A 24,940-nucleotide genomic window follows, 5' to 3' on the forward strand; every position below is an offset into this window, starting at 1 on the left:
TCAACCGAGTTAATTCTCTCTCCACTGAGCTTACCAGGTAAAGAATGATTATTAATTCGTGTAATTTCCTTATTTGTGTTAGCCTTTTTGATAGAGGCTTAGAAAAACACTTTAGCTCCCCAGATCCGGCACCGCCATTCATTATAGAGTGAGTCAATACGGCTGAGGGTAGTGCAGTCATTGGATTGCGGTGCCCCCAGGTTTAAAGGAATGCTGCTTACACCTCTGCTGAAGCAGAATGCTACTTCTAGGATAAGCAGCCACTAGAAAACCAACCCTGGAAACACCAGAAGCATCTGGGAAAGCAACAAATTCGTATATTCCAAAGTCATCCAGCGCATCCTCGTGGCCTGAAATGGAAAACAAATACTCCTTACAAACCAAATGCCTTGTACTGCGATTGTTATACTTTTTTTTTTTTTAAGAAACCTTTATAAAGTGATCTTTATGGTTTACTTCAAGTGGTATGGTTTACTTCAATTTAACATTTCCCATTGACTCAATGAACATGAAGTTGAGCAAACTCTGGGAGATGGTGAAGGACAGGGAAGCCTGGATTGCTGCAGTCCATGGGGTCGCAAAAAGTTGGACACTGCTGAGCGACTGAACAACAACAATCCTCTATAGCCATGCTGCTACTAAGTGTGGAGAAGGCAATGGTACCCACTCCAGAGCTCTTGCCTGGAAAACCCCATGGACAGAGGAGCCTGGTAGGCTGCAGTCCATGGGGTAGCACAGAGTCGGACACGACTGAAGCGACTTAGCAGCAGCAGCAGCAGCCACTAAGTAGTACTGGAAATCACTCCTTTTGAAGCTCAGAATTGAAACTGAATTGGGACAATTATCCTTAAAGTCTGATGTGGGAACACTGGTGTATCATATATATTCAAATAAACACATGTGGGCAGCCTTGCCCTTTGTAACTTTCAGTTACCAGAGACTTGTGGCCACCAAGGCCTCAATCTGTCAATCGCAGCAGCTCTTAATCCACCCATAATATTGCTATGTTCTGCTAGATCTAACAGAGTCCACCAGGACTGATAAGAAAAAAATAAGCGACTAAGAGCTTCCCTTGTGGCTCAGCTGGTAAAGAATCCACTTGCAATGTGAGAGACCTGGGTTTGATCCCTGGGTTGGGAAGACCCTCTGGAGAAGGGAAAGGTTACCCACTCCAGTATTCTGGCCTGGAGAATTCCATGGACCATATAGACCATAGGGTTGCAAAGAGTTGAACACGACCTAGCAACTTTCACTTCACTTCATGGCTGCCTATGCATACAAAATAGAATATACAAGTTCAATATCACCTAAACTATCATATGTAAAATGTAGGGTGGCTCTTCCAGGTACTCTCTGGGAGCTTTCAGAACTCCAACACTTTAATACTTGTGAGAAAGGACTAGATAAGGGGAAGGAGACCCATGTTTACTAAGAATCCAGGCATTCTATTAGGTGCCTATAACGCTGGATTTAATTCTCAGAGCAACCCTAAGAGGACGTTATGAGCGTTAATGTAGAGATGAGTGGAGGTCAGGAAAAATAATTTTCCCAAGGTGACTCTGGGGGGAAGAGGCACATATGGGACAGAAATCCAGCTCCTATGATTCTAAGGCCTGAGCAAAAGCCCCACTGTTAACAACAACTCAGGCGGGAGTCAGAGGTGATGGCAGTGAGGGGCACCCCTCGGGTCGGAGAAGCAGCAGCCTGGGGGACCTCCCTTTCCTCTTCTCCCTGGGCGGGAGCCGTCAGCACTGTGTCTGCTCCACAAACTGACGCAGCGAGAGCGCACTTGGGCAGTTCCGAAACTGTAAGAGGATCATGGAGTGCGGGTCAGTGACGGCGGGCGGATGACAGTCTCTCTGAGCCTGGGTTCTCTCGCCTGCAAGATGGCGTTCAAAGTGTGTTTCGGGGCTTCTCTTACAGATCTATGTGACCTACACAAAACTCACACAAGGGACAGCACTTCGTGAAGTGAGGGCAGTCACCCTGGGAGGGGATGGTAGCATTATCTCATGAATTCTGTTATCTCAACAGTACATTATATGGAATAGCTAATATTAACAATATATATCAATAATGATAATACATAGCCCCTCTCAGCCTGGCCAGTACCTGAAAATGTTCGTGCTTTCCTGTATTCTGTTTCTGGCCTGAAAAGACAAATTGGTGTTTCTGTCAGTCTTAATCATTGAGGAAAAAGCATTCTAGAGAAAAATTATTTTCATAGAAACATATACATTACCTGCCTTCTAGCTTTTGTTTTATAACTAAAAAACAGAAAGAAAAAAACATAGTAAGATGCTTTTTAGTATACATATAAACCATTCGTATATATTTTTTAAATTTTAACCTACCTTTGTAGGGTTGAAATTTTTTCCATAAGAGAAGAAGACACATGGATATAATCAAAAAGAGTGATATTCCAGTTATACTTGCTAAAGGGGACAATGATTTCCCTTTCTGTGCAAGCTTCTCTATTCCTAAATAAAAAGACAAGTATATTTTAATATTTTTTTTAAAGATCAATAATAAATTATTATATAGCTTGACTTTATGCTTTGTTCTAAATGGTACAGTACTGCAAATGTATATATATTACACTATACACACACACACACACATATATACACACATACAGAGTCTGAGCAAGACCTAACAGAAGGAATACACTTATTTGAGAATACACACTAAACTTTCTAAGGATATTTATGATTGGAAATGTGGTGAGCTGTTCAGAATAATACCATTATGTTATACTAAATGTAGTAAATAGCTCATGTCATATTTTTCAATAGTGTTTGCTAGCATTTAACTTGGATCTGTTGGATCTCATTGTATGAACATCCCCAGATGCTAGGCTGCTCTCTCTCTTCCCATCTCACTTTTTAAACACTGTTCATGTATGCGGATTTTCTAGAGTGGTGGTGTGTGATTAAATGTGCAAGAGGAGAGGTGTTAAGTTTAAATAATTGCTAATTTTTGACCAATAAAGAGATTTTAATTTCTAAAATAAAATGTGCATGATTGTCAACAGAATATTTTAAGTCCCACTTTGGACTTCAATTCACTTTGGTTTGCAAGTCATTCCTTTTGTTAATATTCCTATAGAAAATATAGTGCTAATAGCTAACACCTGTTGAGTGCTTACAATATGTCAGGCTCCATTCTAAGAGTTCATGATACATATCAACCCCTGGATGTCACAACAATGTTATTAGGGAGGGCTCAGAGGGTAAAGAATCTGTCTGCAATGCAGGAGACCTGGGATCCATCCCTGGGTTGGGAAGATCCCCTGGGGGAGGGCATGGCAACCCATTCCAGTATTCTTGCCTGGAGAATCCCCATGGACAGAGGAGTCTGGTGGGCTACAGTCCATGGGGTCGCAAAGAATTGGACACAAATGAGCGACTAAGCACAGCACAGCACATTACTAGTATTATGCCCTCTTAGAGATGGGGAATCTGACCCTGGGGTCACTCAGGAAGTAAGTGGCAGAGTCCAGATGAGACCCCAGACTCTTGGCACTCTGTACTTCCTCACTTTGATGCTGTTTTGACAAAATTTACTAGGTATGGCAAAGTTGACACTAGTTCCAGACTATAACATGCTTAGTCAGAGAGTTAATCTATGAAGTGGAAATTGTTGTGACCCTCAACAAAAGCAAGTAACAGATGTCTTCCATATTACATCTGAATCAGGTATTGATGTGGACATGAATGGTGGTAGCTGCCCATCTCAGTCCAGTTGAATGTGGGGGGTCACAGTCATGGGATGTCACTTCCCTTCTGCCATGGTGGAGAACAGCTTGAAGCATCTGGGTGTGGTGAAGAACACGGTGGAGACTCAACTCTGCAATAAATATCCAGCCTGCATCCTGTTGACTTCTACCAACAAAGACTCGGCTGAGGCCTCCAGCAGCCAAGATAAGGATGAAAACTTAATCTTCCCCTTCTTTCACTGTGGACCTATATATACTCTCTCAGCTTTTCTACCTGCAACACTTGCACTTTTTAATCTTCCCCGAATCTTGTTAAAATGTAGTGTAGATCATATATGTTAAACTCCAGTTAAAAAGTCAGGGGAATCATGATATCTCCTTTAATTTCTCCATGAATTGCTCTTCTTATATTCCCTTTAAGTCCTTAAGAGTTTAGGCAAGTTGCTTTTCTTCACCAAAAATCTTGACTATTTCAGATGGTATGTTTATATGTTTCTGGTAGGTACTCAGAGAACTGTGTTCTTAAAACGTTCCTTTTTTTTCTTTACATGTTTTAAAAAATTTGTTTAGTTATTTAGGCTGTGTTGGGTCTTTGTTGCTCCATGAGGGCTTTCTCTAGTTGCAGTGAGTGGAGGCTACGCTCTAGCTGCGGTGTGCGGGCTTCTCCTTGTAATGGCTTCTCTTGTGGTGGAGCGTGGGCCCAAGGGTGCAGGGCTTCAGTAGTTGTGGCAGATGGGCTCAGTAGTTGTGGCACATGGACTCCGGAGTGAGCAGGCTTCAGTAGTTGTGGTGCGTGCGCTTAGCTGCGTTGTGGCATGTGGGTTATTCCCACACCAGGGATCAAACCTGTGTCCCATGCATCGGCAGGTGGATTCCTAACCACGGGACCACCAGAGAAGTCCCCAAAATGTTCTTTTTATGGAATTACAATAGCTATGTAATATTTATTGCTTTTAAACAGGTTGTAAATTAAACTTTTTTCAGCTTTGGGTAGAAGAAATAAAAGCAAGGTAGTGTAAAATGAGCTAGAATTGCAACTTATTGGTTCTGAGCTAGAACAAAACATCACAAAACTTATTAGAAATATTATTTTTCCTCCTTTTCTCTCTGTTAATAATTTGTAGAAAAAGTTACACTCTCCCACTGTTAGAATGTTGGCCTTTTAGTCGGTAACTGTTTTAGCATTTGGGGGATCACTGTGTGAGGTCTAGGCCTTTCTTCAGATACCACGCTCCTACTTCACAGGTTTGTTTTCTCTAAAGAGCTGGGCAGTGTTGAATGAGCTGCTTACCTCTAAGGGCCTGGATTTTCACAGTAGTAAAATGAGGAGGCTGGAGTGACTGGTCTTTAAGTTCTCTTGTTGCTTAAATATTATATGATTTGAGGCAGCCAGAGAGTTTTACATGAAGTTTATGCAAATAGGACATTATATGCAATAGTATGGAGAAGACTCTTGAGAGTCTCTTGGACTGCAAGGAGATTGTATCAGTCCATCCTAAAGGAAATCAGTCCTGAATATTCACTGGAAGGACTGATGCTGAAGCTGAAGCTCCAATACTTTGGCCACCTGATGTGAAGAACTGACTCATTAGAAAAGACCCTGATGCTGGGAAAGATTGAGGGCAGGAGGAGAAAGGCACGACAGAGGACGAGATGGCTGGATGGCATCATGGACTCAATGGATGTAAGTTTGAGCAAATTCCGGGAGATGGTGAAGGACAGGGAAGCCTGGCCTGGCGTGCTGCAGTCCATCGGGTTGCAGAGTTGGACACGACTGAATGACTGAACAACAATGCAGCGGTATGCTAATAACCGAGTATCAAAAAAGTTGTATGCGCACATATACATACAAAAGTTATAAATTTTACTGATGTGATAGATGTGCAGCCTAACTTAGAATTATTATAATAATAAAGTATGCAATACTCTTTATTGCTAATTCCAGATATCTAACCGATTCTCATGGTTTGTTTTTGATTTTTGCTGAACTCATGTATTTTCAACTATATTTTGAAACAATTAGATTTCAAATAAATGCTTGGTTATTATCCAATTCAGCAAAGAAATAGTTTACGTTGAAGATAAACAAGTGTAACTTCACCATGAATGTTGGTTGACATTTATTAAGATGAAACTGAAACAATGGTGACATTTATTGGAACTTCATTTAACAGTAATTTGAATAACTGCTTTACTAAACTGGATAATAGTTTTTGAATACTGGAAGAACTCAAATATTTTTTGGCCATATATAATGTAATGGCTATGGAAACAATGCACTTTTAAATTTTCTCTGTATTATCATCTTCATCACTTAAGTGTAACAATCAACAATCTTTCCATCACTCTCATACATGGCAACAATCTTATTAATTGAACAATATCCCCTGAATTCTGTAGTTGCTGTGTGCAATATTCATATTATTTCATTTAGGTCAAATTGTTTTTCTTTATCATCATTAGGTTTTGACTGCTTGTTCTATCAGTCATATGCTAAAATCTCCCACTCTGTGGATTTTTCTATTTCTCTGCTCAATTTTTGCTATTTATTAGACGTACTTAGAAGATGTTCTAGTAGATGCATATAAATTCAGAATTTTTATATCTTCCTGCTGAACAGACCACTTCATTTTTATGAAATGTCCATTTTTAACCTAAAGTAATATTTCTTATCTTAAGAAATATATCTAAATCTTATCTAATTTCTTTGGTATTAGTGCTGCCACACCAGCTTTCTCTGGACCATTTGCATGGCTTTTTTGTTCACTCATTTACTTTCAGCATCCTTTATATAATGTATATCTCTTATAAGTGTTAAATAGTATTTTCATACCTAGCTTTACTTGTCTTTTAGTTGGAATATTTAGTCCATTAATATGTAAATGTAATTATTAACATATTTTGGTTTTTAACTATTGTGAGGCTGTCATGGCTAACGCCATGGCAGGCAGCCTAGATTAGGAGTAGGCCTGGTTTCCCGGGGTAACATAATTATCAGGCCTCCTGGAGCCAGCCAATCAACATATGCCTAGCCAGAGAAAAGGGAACCTATCAAGGGAAAGCTAAAAGCCCCACGTTGGGCCAACAAAAATTACCTTGCAACTGTGTAACCAATCTGCTTACGCCAACTACCCACTGTGTAACCAATCCGACTGTGCCAACTACCTGCTGCTTATTTTGACCTAATAAATACCCGAGAGAACTGGGGCTCGGGGCCTTTCGTCCTCACACACCTGGTGAGGGCGGGAGGCCTTGGCTCGAGTCAGTAATAAATTCCCCTATTGCGAGTTGCATTGTTTCGAGGAGTCTTCTTTCCCGACTGGGGACTTGAACTACGGGCAGAACATTTGGGGGCTCGCCCGGGATCCCTTGACCGGGGAAGAACGCTCTTTGGAACAAAGGGGAAAAAAAGATAGGGAATAGCACTGGTGCTCAGGCAGGTTTAGAAAAAGACCAGAGTAAAGCCGAGGCCCTGCTGTGAAGCGGGAAGGTGTCTGGCGCAGAAAAAGACCAGAGTAAAGCCGAGGCCCTGCTGTGAAGCGGGAAGGTGTCTGGTGCAGAAAAAGACCAGAGTAAAGCCGAGGCCCTGCTGTGAAGCGGGAAGGTGTCTGGCGCAGAAAAAGACCAGAGTAAAGCCGAGGCCCTGCTGTGAAGTGGGAAGGTGTCTGGCGTTAGGGAAAGCTTTCCATGAGGGAACGGACTGGCCGTTCCGGCTGGTGTGAGGCCGCGGCCAGCGAGCGCGCTGGGAGGCAGCCAGCTCTGCGGGAAGGAGACCTCCTCTCCTAAGCCCGAATCTGGGGAACAGTGAACGCCATGCGGTAAGGTGACCCTTGTTCCAGAGGATCTGTGTCGTCGGCCGATGTATGTCTGTCTGTGTGTTTTTCTGTGTAACTGCCGGCATTGTCTCCTGTCTCGTTGTTCTCTGGTGTGTCGTTGTCTACTTCTTCCTATAAAGCCATGGAGCCTCATTTCTGTTTCTGGGAGTTTCAGTGAACAGGCAGACAGTTGTTGGGGCAACTGACGAGTCCTGGCCAGGGCTACTCCCTGGCGGATTCTGAAGGCCTCCCAACAAGTCAGCCCCAGTAATGGGAGCCCGAGAGGGTGAAACTCCTTTCTTTTTTTCTCGTATTCTAAACCGAGAATCTGGCCAAATAAAAACCCGTCTGTGTGGGCACGGGACAGGCACTTAAGAGCCGATAGGGTGCCTGCCACTGGAAGACTCCCGTGAAAGGATAAGGGGGTCATGGAACAGGCTAGAAACCCTTAGGGTGCCCGCCCCCAACAAGAAAACTTCCGTGCAACGACTAAGGCACTCAAATAGTTCCACAAAGCATACCACAAGCCCAACCTCCTGGCCGCCACCACTCCCGATAGGATTTATTGGTGGTAATTCTCGGTGACTTTCTTCTGACTCTCGCTATGGGGCAAGAAAATCTACCTCACTCTCTCTCATGACTGATCATTTCTCGGATGTCAGGGCTAGAGCATATGATCTGTCGCTACTGGTTACAAAGAGTAAATTAATAACCTTTTGCTCTGCAGAGTGGCCCACCTTCCAGGTTGGATGGCCTTCAGAAGAAACTTTTCAACCTTCTATTATTCGGACAGTGAAAAAGAAAAAGTTATGGCTCCTGATCCCTGGGGCCACCGGAGCCAAGTCCCATATGTTATGGTCTGGCAAGATCTAGTAAAAGATCCGCCCGAATGGTTAAAACCTTTTGTTCACAAACTCCCTGATTCTCCTGGTTATGGTACAGGCCCTGGTACCAGGTACAGGCCCTGGTTATGAAAACTCCCACTGCCCCAGAGGAAGCCAAGAAGAATAAGGGCCTGAAACCGGTCTTGCAGGAATCCTCGGACCGGAACCTGATTGACTTGGAGACAGAAATTAGGCCCCCGCCATATGCCCCTCCTCCGTTGCAGGTTCCTCCGGGGGGAAGAGCCCCCCCAATGAATCAGAAGGGACAAGGGAATCCCGACCCCGGAGAAAGAATAGAGGAAATAGGGGTGAGCAGGATCATGGGGAACCTTCATCTACTGTACAGACACTCCACGTCCGGGTGGGACCAGCTAACCCGGACGGAGAGTGAACCTATCAATACTGGCCCTTTTCCATTTTGTTCACTCATAACCCCACCTGGGATGATTGCCAGCCGCTGTTGCAGGTGCTCTTCAACATGGAAGAATGGGAGCAAATCCTGGCAGAGGCGCGGAAACGGGTCCCGCGGGTCGACGGGAGACCAACCGCCCAGCCTCATCTCGTGGACGAGGGGTTTCCTCTGTTGCAGCCTAACTGGGATTTTGAGCGAGTGGAAGGTAGGGAGCGTCTCCGAGTGTACCGCCAGACTCTAATGGCTGGCCTGCGGGCCGCAGCTAGGAAGCCGACAAATTTGGCAAAGGTAAATTTAGTAAGGCAAGAGCCCACTGAGAGCCCATCAGCCTTCCTAGAGAGGCTAATGGAAGCCTTTAGGCAATATACATCCATGGACCCCCAGGCTGAGGAATCACGCGCTGCAGTTCTACTAGTGTTTGTGAATCAGGCAGCCCCAGATAGTAAGAGGAAATTACAAAAGATAGAGGGGTTAAGAGAGCAGACAATACAAGACTTACTGAAAGCAGCTGAAAAGGTATTTAATAATAGGGAGACCCCAGAAGAAAGGGAGGAACGACTTCGTCGGGAGGAAAGGGAACTAGCTGAGAAGATCAGGAAAGAAGATAGGGAACATAGGGCAAAAGAAAACTGGAAGAACCAGAGAGAGCTAACCAAGATTCTTTTTGCGGGGATGAAGGCCAGAACAGAATTGAGGGAGCCTCGAGGCCCCCAGACGGGAGAAACAGAGAGACCAAAAAGGCAGGCCCTAAGAAAGATCAGTGCGCTTACTGCAAAGAACGGGGGCACTGGAAAAATGAGTGCCCTAAGAGGGACCCGAAGAAAAGAACAACCAAGAGAGAAAGTTTCCCCTGGAACTCGAGTTCTATATGCGGGGGAAGACAGTGACTAGGGGAGTCAAGACTCGACACCCCTCCCCGAGTCCTGGGTAACCATACATGTAGAGGGGAAACCCGTTGGCTTCATGGTGGACACTGGCGCCCAACACTCTGTTTTAAATCAAAAACTGGGACCAATGTCTAAGAAAACCAGCTTGGTGCAGGGAGCCACGGGGACAAAAAAATTATTGTTGGACCACAGAACGAAAAGTAAATTTGGGGACCCATCAGGTGTCCCATTCGTTTTTGGTGATACCAGAATGCCCAGCCCCTCTACTTGGACGGGACTTGTTGACTAAAGTTAATGCTCAGATCCATTTTGACCCTGGGAGAATGTCAGTCACGGATGGACTTAGACAGCCGATACATGTCTTGTCTCTAGCTTTAAGAGATGAATACAGTCTTTTTGTGCCTAAGCCCTCAGAGGTTATAGCACCAGATATACAACCGTGGGTCCACAAATACCCATTGGCACGGGCAGAAACAGCAGGAATGGGACTGGCTAAACAGAGACATCCGGTCGTCATCGAACTAAAAGCCAAGGCGACTCCTGTGAGGGTGAGGCAATACCCTATGAGCCAGGAGGCTTGGCGGGGGATCACTCCCCACATTCGACGGCTCATGGATGCCGGAATTCTCAAGCGGTGCCAATCCCCTTGGAACACCCCCTTACTACCGGTGAAGAAGCCAGGGAGTACAGATTACAGACCTGTCCAGGACCTACGAGAAGTCAACAAGCGGGTGAGTGACATACACCCTACTGTCCCCAACCCGTATACCCTCCTGAGCAGTCTGCTGCCTGACTACACTTGGTACACTGTGTTGGACTTGAAAGATGTTTTTTTCAGCCTACCCCTGGCAGCCCAGAGCCAGGAGATATTTGCCTTTGAGTGGACTGAGGGGGAAGGCCAACCAGTAGTACAACTAACTTGGACCCGCCTCCCACACGGGTTCAAAAACTCCCCTACCTTGTTTAATGAGGCTTTGAGTGAGGACCTCTATGAATATCGGACTCACCACCTAGAGGTCATCCTGCTGCAATATGTGGATGACCTTATGTTGGCTGGAACCACAGAGGAGGCATGCAGCCATGCCACCGGTGACCTCTTACAGACTCTAGGCACCTTGGGATATCGTGCTAGCACAAAGAAGGCACAAATATCCCGGCAAGAGGTCACCTATTTGGGGTATAAGATCAGGCAGGGGCAAAGGTGGCTAACTCAGGCCATGAAGAAAACAATATTGCAGATACCAGAGCCCAAGACCCCCTGCCAGATGAGAGAGTTTTTGGGGACTGTTAGATATTGTAGACTGTGGATCATGGGGTTTGCTGAAAAGGCCCGGCCCTCGTATGAGGGAAGTGAAGAGACCCCAAACTGGACTTAGACTGAGCCAATGAAACAGGCTTTCCAGACACTCAGACAGGCCCTACTAGAAGCGGCCAGCAGGGACTACGCCGCCCCCATATTAGCCATGGGACTTCCACCTCCTGGTATGGGGACTCTGCCGCCAGTCCCCAACTATTCCCTCCCTGACCTCGTTTGGATCAACAAGGATACCACCCTCCAGAAGGATGACAAAGATGGATGGTACCGAGATCAAAACAACAACCTGATATTGCCTGCCATCCTGGGTCGTCACCTATGTGAACACCTGCACACAACTACACACTTGGGAGAGAAAAAGACCTTGACTCTTCTCCAGACAGCCTGCCTGAGGTTCCCTCGACAAAATGCAACTGTATGAGAAATAATCCAGGCTTGCAAAGCATGCCAGCTGATGAGGACAGGGAAAAGGCAGCACACTGGAACGAGGTACCGAGGGGAAGAGCCAGGGCAACAATGGGAGATAGATTTCACTGAGGTAAGACCAGGCAAGTACGGGTATCACTATCTGTTGGTTCTGGTAGATACCTTCTCGGGGTGGGTAAAAGCCTTCCCCACTAAGGGAGAGACAGAACAAGTGATTGCTAAAAAGGTCTTAGAGGAGATAATGCCTAGGTACAGGCTGCCAGTGACTATGGGCTCTGATAACGGACCTGCCTTTGTGAGCCAGATTGTACAAGGGCTGGCCCAAGCTCTGGGGACAAAATGGAAGTTACATTGTGAATATAATCCCCAGAGCTCAGGACAGGTTGAGAGAATGAATTGGACCCTAAAAGAAACTCTGACAAAGTTGGCAATAGAGACTGGCGGGGACTGGGTGACCCTCTTTCCCTTCGCGCTCTTTCGAGCGCGTAACACCCCTTATAAGCTGAATCTTACCCCTTTTGAGATTCTGTATGGAAGACCCCCTCCTGTGTGTCCTATATTCGAGGGAAAATGCCTACCACCCCCTACCTTGGGACAATTCCAGCAATCACTGATGGCATTAAGCAAGGTGCATAGCCATGTTTGGAAATTAATTCGAGAGATACACGAGGGAACAAGCAAGGGGACCATCCCCTCACATAATATTGGCCCGGGTGATTGGGTTTGGGTAAAACGACACCAATCTAAAGCATTAGAACCTAGATAAAAAGGCCCTTATGTTGTTCTCCTCACCACTCCTACTGCTGTTAAAGTCGATGGGATCGGGCCCTAGGTTCACTGCAATCACGTGCGGCAAGCCACCCCGGAAGAACAAGAGAAGATGCAAGCAGAATGGGAGGCAAGACCTCATCCGTCAAATCCTTTGAAACTGAAACTCGTACGACGGGAGCCCTCTTAACTCTCCTGCTGATAAAAGTTTTCATTGGCCCAGGAACAACCAGCCACAACCCCCATCAGCCAGCTAACCTGACTTGGGTGATCTACAATCCTGAGACTGGAGAAGTGCTTAATTTGAGCTCCAACGTGGCCCCCAAAGGGACATGGTGGTCAGTACTGACCTTTGATTTGTGTGTGCTGGCAGCTGATGGTAATGGGTTTGGTCCCCACCAACTGACCAAGTTCTTTGCCCACGGCCCTTTCTGTCTGTTCACCCGTAACTGTGAGCGGAAAGGCCCACAGTACTATGAAGAGGTGCCTGTCTATGTCTGCCTGGGGGGAAAAAGGGATCGAAACCAAATTGAAAAATGTGGGGGAGTTGACTCTCTTTATTGCACTGCTTGGGGTTGCGAAACCACGGGAACAGTCCATTTCGCACCTCCAAGAATCCTTGAGCTCCTTGGCTGAAGTAGTGTTACAGAATAAGAGAGGTTTAGATTTGTTGTTTCTACAACAAAGAAGATTATGTGCAGCACTGAGAGAAAAATGCTGTTTCTATATCGACCATTCAGGGGTGGTACAAAAATCTCTCCAAAAAGTAAGAGAGAGACTAGCCCAGTAGAAGAGAAAACGAAAAGTCCAACAAGGCTGGTTTAAATCTTGGTTTCAGCGCTCCCCCTGGTTGACCACTTTGATTTCCACCCTCCTGGGTCCACTCATAATATTAATATTGTTACTGACCTTTGGTCCATACATTTTAAACCGTCTGGTCTCATTTATTAGGGAGCGCCTAAATACCATCCAAATTATGGTATTGAAACAACAATATCAGTCAGTTTCACAGGGTAAAGAGGAAGATTCCTCTACTTGAACAACAGACAGGGGGGAAATGTGAGGCTGTCATGGCTAACGCCATGGCAGGCAGCCTAGATTAGGAGTAGGCCTGGTTTCCCGGGGTAACATAATTATCAGGCCTCCTGGAGCCAGCCAATCAACATATGCCTAGCCAGAGAAAAGGGAACCTATCAAGGGAAAGCTAAAAGCCCCACGTTGGGCCAACAAAAATTACCTTGCAACTGTGTAACCAATCTGCTTACGCCAACTACCCACTGTGTAACCAATCCGATTGTGCCAACTACCTGCTGCTTATTTTGACCTAATAAATACCCGAGAGAACTGGGGCTCGGGGCCTTTCGTCCTCACACACCTGGTGAGGGCGGGAGGCCTTGGCTCGAGTCAGTAATAAATTCCCCTATTGTGAGTTGCATTGTTTCGAGGAGTCTTCTTTCCCGACTGGGGACTTGGACTACGGGCAGAACAACTATAATCTGATTTTTTTCTACATATCCTACATTTTTGCTCTCTCCTTTTTTGTCTTAATTTGGTTTTATTAGGAGTTTATTCTATTCCTCTTTTCCTCTCTTGTTTGTTATACACTGTTTGTTTCTTAGATTTTAGAGATGAAAAAAAATCTAACCAGAATTAATGCTTTTAGGCAAAATATTCTGTGACATAAATCACAGAAATATTTTCCTAGATTAGCTGCCAGGGCAAAAGAAATAAAAGCAAAAAAACACAGTGAGACCTAATAAAACTTGTAAGTTTTTGCACACTCAGCAAAGGAAACCATAAACAAAACAGAGAAGCAACTTAAGAACTGGGGAAAAATATTTACAGATGATGCAACCAACAAAGACTTAATTCCAGAATATATAGACAGCTCATACAGCTCATTATCAAAAAACCAAAAAACTCAATCAAAATATGGACAAAAGACATAAACAGATATTTCTTCAAAGAAGACATACCCATGGCCAACAGTCACACGAAAAGATGCTCAATATCACTAATTATTAGAGAAATGCAAATCAAAACAATACAGTAATAATAACTTTCATAGTAAAGATGTTCAAGCTAAAATTCCAATATAGGACTCAAATTTAATCTAGTAGTGCTGACTACAATTCTCTACTCTTTCTACCACTCTTGCCTGACCATTATATGAGAAATAGAAATCCTTTAAACCATTAGGCCCAAATCTACTTGGTTCTACCAACTGGAACTCCAACAAATAAATCAGCCCCTGCATGATGCCACATTGATTGTTTGATGAAGCTCTCACTTCTCCCCTGAGAATTCTCTTCTTCAGATCCAGTATCTCCAGATGATATTCTTTATGTGACTGATTTTCACATTCTCTACCATTTCAGAGGTGCAATTTTAGAAGCTCAACAAAGCTATTCAATTTTACTTCTAAAGTATAAATTCAGAAGGACGCATACTCTGGTGTGGCTGTCAATAAGATAGAGGCAAACAGAATGGTCTGAGACACCAGCAGTGATACAAAAGCAAAGTAACATAGCAGAAAAAATTAATAAGAAATGCTCAGTAATAAAATGGCATGATTTAAGGTACAGCATATTACTTGGGCACCACTTTTAGCAAGTGAATTCTCTTATTTGTTCATTTTAGATCCAATTACTGAAATCAAATTTAGCCAATTTTCAGATATACACAATCAAATCTATGTGCATTATATGTGAATAAAACCAAATGTACATTTGTTTCCCATTTATTTGGTATAGGTACGTCATATCAGTAATAATGAAAATAATAAAGAAATTAAAAGTGTCATTTATAGGTACAAATAAAGAAGCAGTTTCACAGAAATGAAAATACATGCCATAGTCAGTAAGTCCTAGAACGGAGACTGGAGAAATACATTTTTTCCCTGATTGCAAAAATTTTAATGGTTTTAATAATTGGCAGGTAGGCTCAATATATTCACTTTTCCTCTAAACTTTTCTAACACCAGGTTTGATGTACTCCAACTCTCTCACTACTTGATAGCCGGACTGCCTTCACTAAAATTCAATATCCCCTAGTCCCTAGAAATAAATTTAGTGCTAATTTATTTGGGTCAACCATCTACAATACACTTTACAATGAAAAACATTTTAATGTCGTCTCAGCTGTTTTTCCCCTTAAGCTTGAAAACATGCTAATAATTATTATTTCAGAGTGTTTCTCGTAATGCTGAAGTTACACTCTGGCATACACTGACTCTGCCAGGCGATCCTATGATTCTGATGCCTTGTAGTAGGTTTAACAAACAAGGACTGGATGTCTTACACGAGATAAGACACATCTCCTCCCCTCTCCTTCATTTTTAAATTTTTGTCCCTTTTATTGTGTTTCCTGGAATGACTGAATTTGTACATTCTGTCCTAGAGAGGATCCAACTCATTCTCTTTAGCATTACTTCCTTATTTCTTCAGGCTCCTTCCTTATTGCCCTCTGGCCTCTCTTCCCTTTAGCCTCTGTTAGCCCTCCGTCAGAAAGTATCCTGAGGTGACTAGCACCTGTCAGCTCAAAACCTTGGCCATGGCTAAGGCCAAGTATCCTCTCCCTGGAGACTGAAGAATGAAGGCAATCCTTTTCTCAGAACTGATGATCTTCCCTGTTTAGGCCCCCTTCTCTTCTAGAGCATCCTGATTCTCTCAACACTGCTTCTCATACATGGAATCTAGAAAAATGGTACTGATGGACCTATTTGCAGGGCAGGAATAGAGATACAGACATAGAGAATGGCCTTGTGGGCATAGTGGGGGAAGGAGAGCGTGGGACGAATTGAGAGAGTAGCACTGGGATCTATCTATCTGCTACCATGTGTAAAATGCATAGCTAGTGGGAAGCTGCCGTATAAAACAGGGAGCCCAGCCCAGCCCTCTGTGCTGACCTAAAGGGCTGGGATGGGGGTGTGATGGTTGGGAGGCTCAAGAGGGAGGGGTATATATACATATGTTGGTGAGCGATCTGTGTAGTTGTATGACAGAAATCATACAATCCTAAAGGAAATCCAGTCAATCCTAAAGGACATCAGTCCTGAATATTCATTGGAAGGACTGATGCTGAAGCTGAAGCTCCAATACTTTGGCCACCTGATGAGAAGAACTGACTCATTGGAAAAGACCCTCATGCTGGGAAAGACTGAAGGCAGGAGGAGAAGGGGATGATAGAGGATGAGATGGTTGAGTGGCATCACCGACTCGATGGACATGAGTTTGAGTAAGCTCAAGGAGTTGGTGATGGATGGATGGAGGAGGAGCCTGGTAGGCTGCAATCCATGGGGTCACAAAAAGTCGGACACGACTGAGCGACTTCACTTTCATTTTTCACTTTCACGCATTGGAGAAGGAAATGGCAACCCACTCCAGTGTTCTTGCCTGGAGAATCCCAGGGATGGGGTCGCACAGAGTCGGACACCACTGAAGGGACTTAGCAGCAGCAGCAGCAGCAGCAGGGAAGCCTGGCGTGCTGCAGTCCATGGGGTCACAAAGGGTCAGACACAACTGAGCGACTGACCTCAACTGATGACAGAAATCAACACAGCATTGTAAAGCAATTATCCTCCAATTAAAAACAAAAAATTAAAAACAATGTGGTTCTGGACACTTGCAGCAGCTCCCCTCTTCCTCCTTTCAGAGAATTTTGTACTCTTTAGCACATAGCATGCCATTCTCCCCCTTATTTAAACATGATTGACTCATTTAGCAAAGCCCTAGTGCAAATGCTATTTGCCCCCTCCTTAGGCAAACAAATAAAATGAAATAACATATTAAGTGCAAATATAGGTAAGAGGTGTGGTATCCATGGTATCGCAGCCCTGCTGTTTGAGAGACTGCACCTAAAACAAGACAGCCATATGCCACCAGTCAGCGTGTCTATTTCTAGGTCAGAATGGAGTCCTGAGATCGCTCCCACCCAGTCTGCAAGCTGATTATGGCCACTGATTCATGTTCTTATGGAAATGAAGATGGCCTACTGAGGGCATGCTATTTCCACACCCTACCACAGCCCCACCTGACAGACACAGTTGTTCTGTGATAGATACTCATGGGATGTCACCTAAGGCTTCAGTGGTTGTAGCTCACCCCAGTGGTTATCCTCCACGATCTAAAGTGAAATACATCTCCTGGAAATCTTAACCAGAGAAATTTCTAGGTAGTTAATAGAAATCAGTAAATTCGTTTCCCTGCCTAGGAGTAGGGTCATCTTCCCATTCTCTTTTTTATGAAAAGTTGTACAATTAGAAATATATACTAAAAAATGAGAGATTTCGTGGGATCACATACAAAAATATTTCTACTATGGCTAAATCTCAAACTGTGGCCATGTGGCCCTTGAGAACTCTAATAACTTGTACATTGGAATGTTGTCATGAAATGTGAACATTTGAATTCTGATTATAAACATTTTTATTTTATGTATATTGCATGTCACAATAGTGATTTAGACCCAGTTAAATTTTAAAGTAGGGATACTTGCATTCAAGAAAGTAATTACGGTAATAAAATCATTGTTCTTCCAAAATATGAACGCCAAGTTATTACTTTAATTGCTATTCTTTTCTTGAAAGTTACATACTAGGTATTAGCTTTAGTTACAAATATTTCATTATTTCTCACTCATATGAAAGTACACATGTCTGGATAAACCAGAGTATCTATTTGTTTATAGCATAAAGTTAGTTAAGGTGATAAGAAAATACATACTATCTTGTACATACATGTGACATAGCCTGTAGATACGTGACATATTTTTTAGACATTGATATTCTCAGTCAACGTCAAGGGAGGCAGTTTACTCAGTGTTTAAAAAAAGAGGTTTTGAATTCAGACATTACTTTATCACTGACTAGCTGTGTGTGTGACTTTGCCTATTTCCCCTGTTTTCTTTAGGATATCTCTTCTAAGATACAGAGAGGTCGTGGGATTACAGAGATAACTTAGATGTGAATCACAGTCCAAAGAGAGGGGAGGCACCATCTGGTTGAGTCTTAAACAGGCAGGAAAACATAGAGCTAATAGCCACATTCTCTAGTCTTCCTCTCCTGAACTAAAAGTCGCTAATAAAACCTTTGATTATTTCTGGCACTTGTTGTTTTCTTTCCAAATTTATGACTACATAGTCATCTTTGACTCCTTCCTTTGCCTCTCATGTCTTATTGCTGAGATTTTTTGATTGGCCACATTTCTTTGCCTCATTACAAAGAGGTTCTATTTCTTACAACTAGACTCTGCTTATGTCAAATGTAACTTGGTTTTAAAAATATCTCAAAGGCAGACATCTTACCACTTTAAATTATGTTGCATTTTCCACAGATAATAATATAGGTAGCTCATCAGAGTGGATGGTCAGTAAGTGTTCAACTGACAGTTACAAATGATGTCCAATTTTTTCACTGTAGGTTGTTGTTGTTTATTCCCTAAGTCATGTCCGACTCTTTTGTGGCCCCATGGACTCTAGCCTGCCAGGCTCCTCTGTCCATGGGATCTCCCAGGCAAGACTACTAGAGTGGGTTGCCATTTCCTTCTCCAGGGGATCTTCCTGACCCAGAGATCAAAACTGCAACTCCTGTTTAGGAGGTGGATTTGGACTCTTTACCACTGAGACACCTGGTTTGTTTGTACCTTAATTTGCATTGCAGAGATTCACTGATTTAGGAAAGTTTCTAAAAATCAAATACTTAAAACACATTAATACTACTCATTTTATTTGCCATTTGCTACTGTTTAAGTTCTGTGGACATTTGGGGATTGGAAAACAGCTCTACAAACCACAAAGAGGTCATGAATGTTGACAACACTGAATCACTTTGAAAAATAAGCACCTGCTCTTCTTATTTACAGTAATAACAAATGTCTGGTCTTTGTACAGGTCAAACAGGTTTTTTAGATTTTGCAAAAGGTAATTATTTGATATTAGGGCTGTAGCTGTCTTTGGACTTTGGTAAAGAGATCTGAATCAAATATTGGGGGCTTCTGATATTATGATCCCTTGGCTGAATATTAATGGAAAAAGTTTAGGGAGTAAGGAAGGTTTCAGTGCAGTACACACCTACATATTATAGACATGTTTTCACTTGCAATGAGTATGAGGAACAAGTCTAAGACAACATCCAGACTGCCACAAAATTACATACTTAATTATGCTGCTTTTAAAAATTATGTTTCAGTTAACCACTGAGGTAAAAAGCTGGTGAAATATGTTAAAAACTTGGTAAAATAGAAAGTAAACTATGCTAGCTGTTTACTTACATGCCGACCACCCACCCATATCAGGTTGTAAGCATCTTGTTAGCAGGAATTATTTTTTTCAGATGGCATTTACCCTAGTATTTGGCCCATAACAGGTGTCAAATAACGAAAGATTGATTGCCTGATTTATATAACCCTAAACACCCTGGTGGCTCAAATGGTAAAGAATCTGTCTGCAGTGCAAGAGACCTGGGTTCACTCCCTGGGTCAAGAAGATCCCCTGGAGAAAGGAATGGCAACCCACTCCAGTATTCTTGCCTGGAGAATCCCATGGACAGAGGAAACTGGCAGGCTACAGCTTGCGGGGTCGCAAAGAGTCAGACATGACTGAGAGACTAACATAAACACATATATGTTTTTGAGACCTATAAGGAAAATATGTTATTAATTCCTGCCCAAATGAAGCATAATTTGGGTAAAAGTTCTAGCACTGCATTGTCCAATATGGCAGTCACTAGGTACATGTTAGCCACTAGAAATGCTGCCACTGCTGCTAAGTCGCTTCAGTCGTGTCCGACTCTGTGTGACCCCACAGACGGCAGCCCACCAGGCTCCCCGTCCCTGGGATTCTCCAGGCAAGAACACTGGAGTGGGTTGCCATTTCCTTCTCCAAGGCATGGAAGTGAAAAGTGAAAGTGAAGTCGCTCAGTCATGTCCAACTCTTAGCGACCCCAGGGACTGCAGCCCACCAGGCTCCTCCGACTGTGGGATTTTCCAGGCAAGAGTACTGGAGTGGGGTGCCATTGCCTTCTCTGAGCCACTGGAAATACTTAAATTAAAATTAATAGGGACAAAATAAAAGCGTCAGTTCCTCAGTGGCATAATCACATTTTAAGTGCTCAAAAGCCAAATGAGCTATGGGAACTTGAATAGGATTTGCACACTGCTGTTGTGTAAAAATTGTATAAATCTTAATCACGTTGAGTTGGTTCATGGTGCTTTTCAGGTCTACTGTATCCTACTTTTCTGTCTATTCATTCCATTAATTTTTGAGAGTTTGATATTGAAACTCCAACTAAAACTCTTAATTTATTTACTTTAAAATAATTGCAATATATAGAGAAACTATATGTAACTTTGTTCTGCGTTTTTCAAGACTCCTGCAAGTTGCTTTCATAATTTAACACAGAAAGCGGAAAAAAGAAAAAAAATCCAAATGAGGCTAGGAAGTATTATATTGGATAGAGCAGATATCAAACATTTCCTTCAAAGCAAAAGTCCCACTGGACGGCACTCTCCTAGATAGTGTGGCATTTTCTTCACATGAGTAAAAACAAATCCTCCCATGCTGGTATGTAAATTCCAGTGGACGTAGATGATTTTTGCAAATATGAATACCCTCAATTTTAAGGAGTCTTGGGAAGATCCCACCTACCATTTATTTATCAATCTGTATATTTACAATAGTCTTATAACTCTTAATGGCTCATTATGAGTTTTTAAATAAATTTAATAGGCTATGGAGAAAAAAGTCACCATAAACAAGTGGGTGTCATGCTTGTGCTTGTTGAATATTCAGATCCCATATACGAGCTGCCAGGTTCTGATCCGAAAGGTCTGAGGTATCTTAATGAAAATATATTATTAGATATCCCTATGTGATTCTGATGCCCGTGGCCTACAGGTCAAGTACTGAAAATTCTAAGGATTATATTCTTGTTTTACTTATTAAAAAAAAAATGCACTGACTTTCTATGTAATGGGTCCTATTCTAGGCACCAGGGCTATAAAGACAAAGAAAGAGAAGGCACAAATGGAGGAGATAATTTCGGAGGACGAGGAGGAGAAGGGGAAGGGAAAGGAGAAGAAGAAAAGAAAGAAGGAGGAAAGAGGAGAGAGGAGAATGGACTTGAGAGGTAGGAAGAAAGGAAAATGGACAAATTTGATTGGATGCTGGTCAGGCAATAAGCAAGAGAAAGGAGTCTGGGATGGCAATTAGCTTTCTGGCTAAGGTTGGCAGCTACTAGGACCATTCATTTAAATAGGGAAACAGAAAGAATAGCAATTGGAGGGAAAAGAAGATGTCCCACTTTTGATATATTGGACCTGTATGCTGCCTCTGACACGTCAAAAGTGGAGACATTTAGAAGGTAATTGTGTATACAGTTTTAGAGCCTTACAAATTTGGGATGTACCAGTGTCACATGAAACTGCGGGAGTGAATGAAATCATACAGTAGAGAGAAGAGTAGGCTCAGAAAGTTGGGAATTTGGTGGACAGAAGTATTTTAGGCAATGATTCTTAACTCTTTGGATTTATGACCTTTCTAAAAATTAGATGACTTCTAAAAATGCCAAATTTCACAAGTTTACAAAATTCTGTAGTTTCCAAGGTGCTGAGACCCCTGTTGCTAAATCCCAAATCCCACAGATTTCAGGTTTCAAATGGTGAAAGAAGAAGGGAAGCCCATGAAAGACAGTGAGAATGAAGCTAGATGGTAGGGAAATCGCATTTCTAATTCATGGAGGTGTGTTCGTCTGACTTAATGCAACAGTATATATAAACTTCTATAAAGGAGGGATCTGCTTCTCTTTTATTCCCCTTTGTAAAATCAGGAAAGCAAGAATGCACATTTAGAAGGATTGTACTGAATTCTCTTTTTCTTTATAGTCCCTTAGAGGTAGCAACTGATTTCTCTCTCCACTATTCTTTGGGTTTTTTTTCTTTGACTGTTAGAAACCATGGCTTAGTTAACTCAAAAAAGAGTTTCCTAGAATATATGATACACACAATGATATTCTCTTCCACACAAATATAAAATAGGAGCAGAGCAAGGCTAACATGCATTTGGGTTTCATCGGGATCCCTGCCTTTTACGTCCCACTTACCTACAGAAGTGATGATGATGGTGAAGTGAGTTTCATCTCGCCTTCCAGTTATGTTGTTGTAAGCACAGCACACATAGTCGGTTGTCTTCTGGGCTATTTTCTCGGATGCAACTTCCAAGCGAGGCCCATGCTTAATGACATATGTGGCATTGTTTGTCTTCTGGATCCAGGAGTAGGTGTTGGGAGGATAAGAATCAGCAGAACAATCAAACAAGATGGCTTCTCCAATATCCACAGTGAACACTTCCCCTACTTTTAGTCCTCTATCAGAATTAACTTGAAGTCCATAAGGTCCATCTACATTAATTGAAAAGAGAAATAAAGGGGTGACATAAATAATCACAATAAAGTTATTGAGCTTCGGAGAGTTTAGCACCGTTTTATTTTCATGAAAGTCTTCATGTTAAACTTGGGCAATTAGGTCCTCATTTAGACTCCCAGTAAACAATAAGGACCTAAAAGTGTTTTATTCTGATATCCATGGAAAAGGAAGTCATTTGAGATGCAATTGAACTTGTCTGAAACAGTGAAAGCCTTAAAACTTAGGATATAATTTTACAGACACTGTTATAATAATTGTGGTGCTAAGCTTTTGAGTCATGTTTAGATAAATCTATAAGCTTGTTAGATAAATTCCATCTTTCTGAAACTGCAACTGTACTTAAAAGTAATTTTAAAATAAGTTATGGCTTCTACTTTCTCTTTGACAACTTTTTTTGAGGATTATCTGTTTTTCTTCTAAGTGTTGGGACAGTTGATGCAAATATTTAAAAGTTATATAGTTTTACATGGAGCACAAATTTATGCAAAAAAGTATAGGAGTGTTCCATATTTTCATGACATTTTAAGAGTTAAAAAAAATTTAAAAATCCCTCCCCACAAGCTAAGTTTAGATTCCATTTGGAAAAAATACATCTTCACTACTATCAATAAACTACTTAATCATGGATATCCCATGGTGTTTTTTCCTTACATAGCAATATTCCTGGAGCAGGTTGCTATTTCTATGGCACCAGATTGTCTGCAGATAAAGACACATTTTCCATTGTTTCTTCAGAGAACAAATAAGAAGAGATTAAAAAAAAAATATTCCCCAGCTATACAGGTTTTTCTCATTCAGTTATATCCTGACTTATATTCTAAAAACTTTAAGGTTTAGGTATTACTGTGCTCATATTTTAGCTGATCATAATCAGTATTTGTTGGCTATTTGCCATCTGAAGGCACTTTAAGTACTTATGCAGACAACCACATTTAATCTTTAAAGCAATCATATGAGGTAATTGTTTTTCCCATTATAAGGTGAAGGAAGAGATATTTAAAAAATTAATTTCCCCATGGTCACAAAGCTACTAAATAGCAGACCTAGGGTTCTAAAATACATGTATTTAATTATTCATACTACCTCTCCAAAAAACTGCCAAGTTGTGTAACTTTCTTTTTCAAAACTGTGTCTGTTTTTCTAATTGTATTATTTGTTGTACAATAAATTATTGTCCAATTACATATTAATTCTGTACTCAAGTAGTCATTCAAAAAATAGTTGTTTGAGAGATACTAAGTGCTCCATAATATATTTAATATGTGAGTGATAAAAAATGTATAAGACACAGTTCCTACTTTCAAGGAATTTATAAACGGGATAAGGCTATTGATGGTTTGCTCAGAAATAACCTAATCTCAAATGTGATGATTTAAAAAAAAAGTAACACCTGTTCATCTCTCATTGTGTGGAATAATACAATGTGATGATTAGAGAGTAGGATATATAGGTTAAATTCTGACTTTTTCAATGATTAGCAAAATGTTCTTCAAAAGTCACTTAAGCTTTTGGGGTCTCACTTTCCTCCCCTTTGCTATAAAAAGATTGACTGGATGACTGGCTGCCAATTTTGCTATCTTTGAAATGCCATGATTCATGCCAGGCTTGTTATTTTGGATACTGGCAAGTCAACCTCAAATTTGCCAATTCCCAGAGTGGTTCTCCATTATGTCAACATTTTCTGACCAACCTACCACTGGGGAGACAACTTTCCTAAGATACAACAGAAACTGAAGGTGCATAGCCATAAATTATATTTAGCTAAAGGCATACACTTTACACATATTCGCTTCCTGAAGACACAGAGGCATCCGAAAGAAACCTATAGATTTATATTAATATATATACATGAGATGATCCTGCTTTTAGAAAGCAAACATAGAGGTACCTTCAAATTCAAAGTAATCAGGAACTGGAGATGGAGGATTCAAGTGCAGAGAAATGAATGCTCCTTTCCTGGGCCTGTACTAGAACTCCCATACTGTTTTCTCATTTCATGCTGTGATAGAGCCTCAGGGGAAAATCTCTGTTTTAGAATTGTGTGTTGCAAAACCACTTAATAGTTAGTTGTGTAATGGGGATGAAAAGTTGTTTTCATTTATTCAACCAAAATCAATACTGAGATGCAACTGCACGCATAATACTGTTCTAGGCACTGTGAGGAGACCTGAGGTGCTGTTGCTATTCTCTCAGCTCCAGTGCAGCAGCAGGAGTTGATAGTACTCAAGGAGTTGATATCCCCTCAAGTTGATAGCACTGATAGAATATTAGGGAAGCAAAGGTCACTGTCTGGTGGA

General features: G+C 42.0%; 1 protein-coding gene across 7 annotated transcripts in view; it reads right to left on the reverse strand.

Moving 5' to 3' along the window:
- The window catches only part of HEPACAM2 (HEPACAM family member 2), a 59,725-nt gene that overhangs the window by 7,897 nt on the left and 26,888 nt on the right, over positions 1–24,940 (reverse strand). For 5 of the 7 annotated variants that reach the window (XM_043462595.1, XM_043462596.1, XM_043462597.1 and 2 more), the window contains exons 4-8: positions 22,322–22,618; positions 2,355–2,480; positions 2,243–2,267; positions 2,113–2,150; positions 277–350 (exon numbers count right to left, since the gene is read on the reverse strand). In XM_043462595.1, coding sequence (XP_043318530.1) covers positions 277–350; positions 2,113–2,150; positions 2,243–2,267; positions 2,355–2,480; positions 22,322–22,618 — 560 coding nt within the window. Of the gene's footprint in view, positions 1–221; positions 351–2,112; positions 2,151–2,242; positions 2,268–2,354; positions 2,481–22,321; positions 22,619–24,940 lie in introns of all 7 variants that reach the window. The other 2 variants (XR_006268446.1, XR_006268445.1) reach the window with 1 other exon arrangement.

The sequence above is a fragment of the Cervus canadensis genome, chromosome 3, assembly GCF_019320065.1.
Source record: "Cervus canadensis isolate Bull #8, Minnesota chromosome 3, ASM1932006v1, whole genome shotgun sequence".
Classification (NCBI taxonomy): Eukaryota; Metazoa; Chordata; class Mammalia; order Artiodactyla; family Cervidae; genus Cervus; species Cervus canadensis.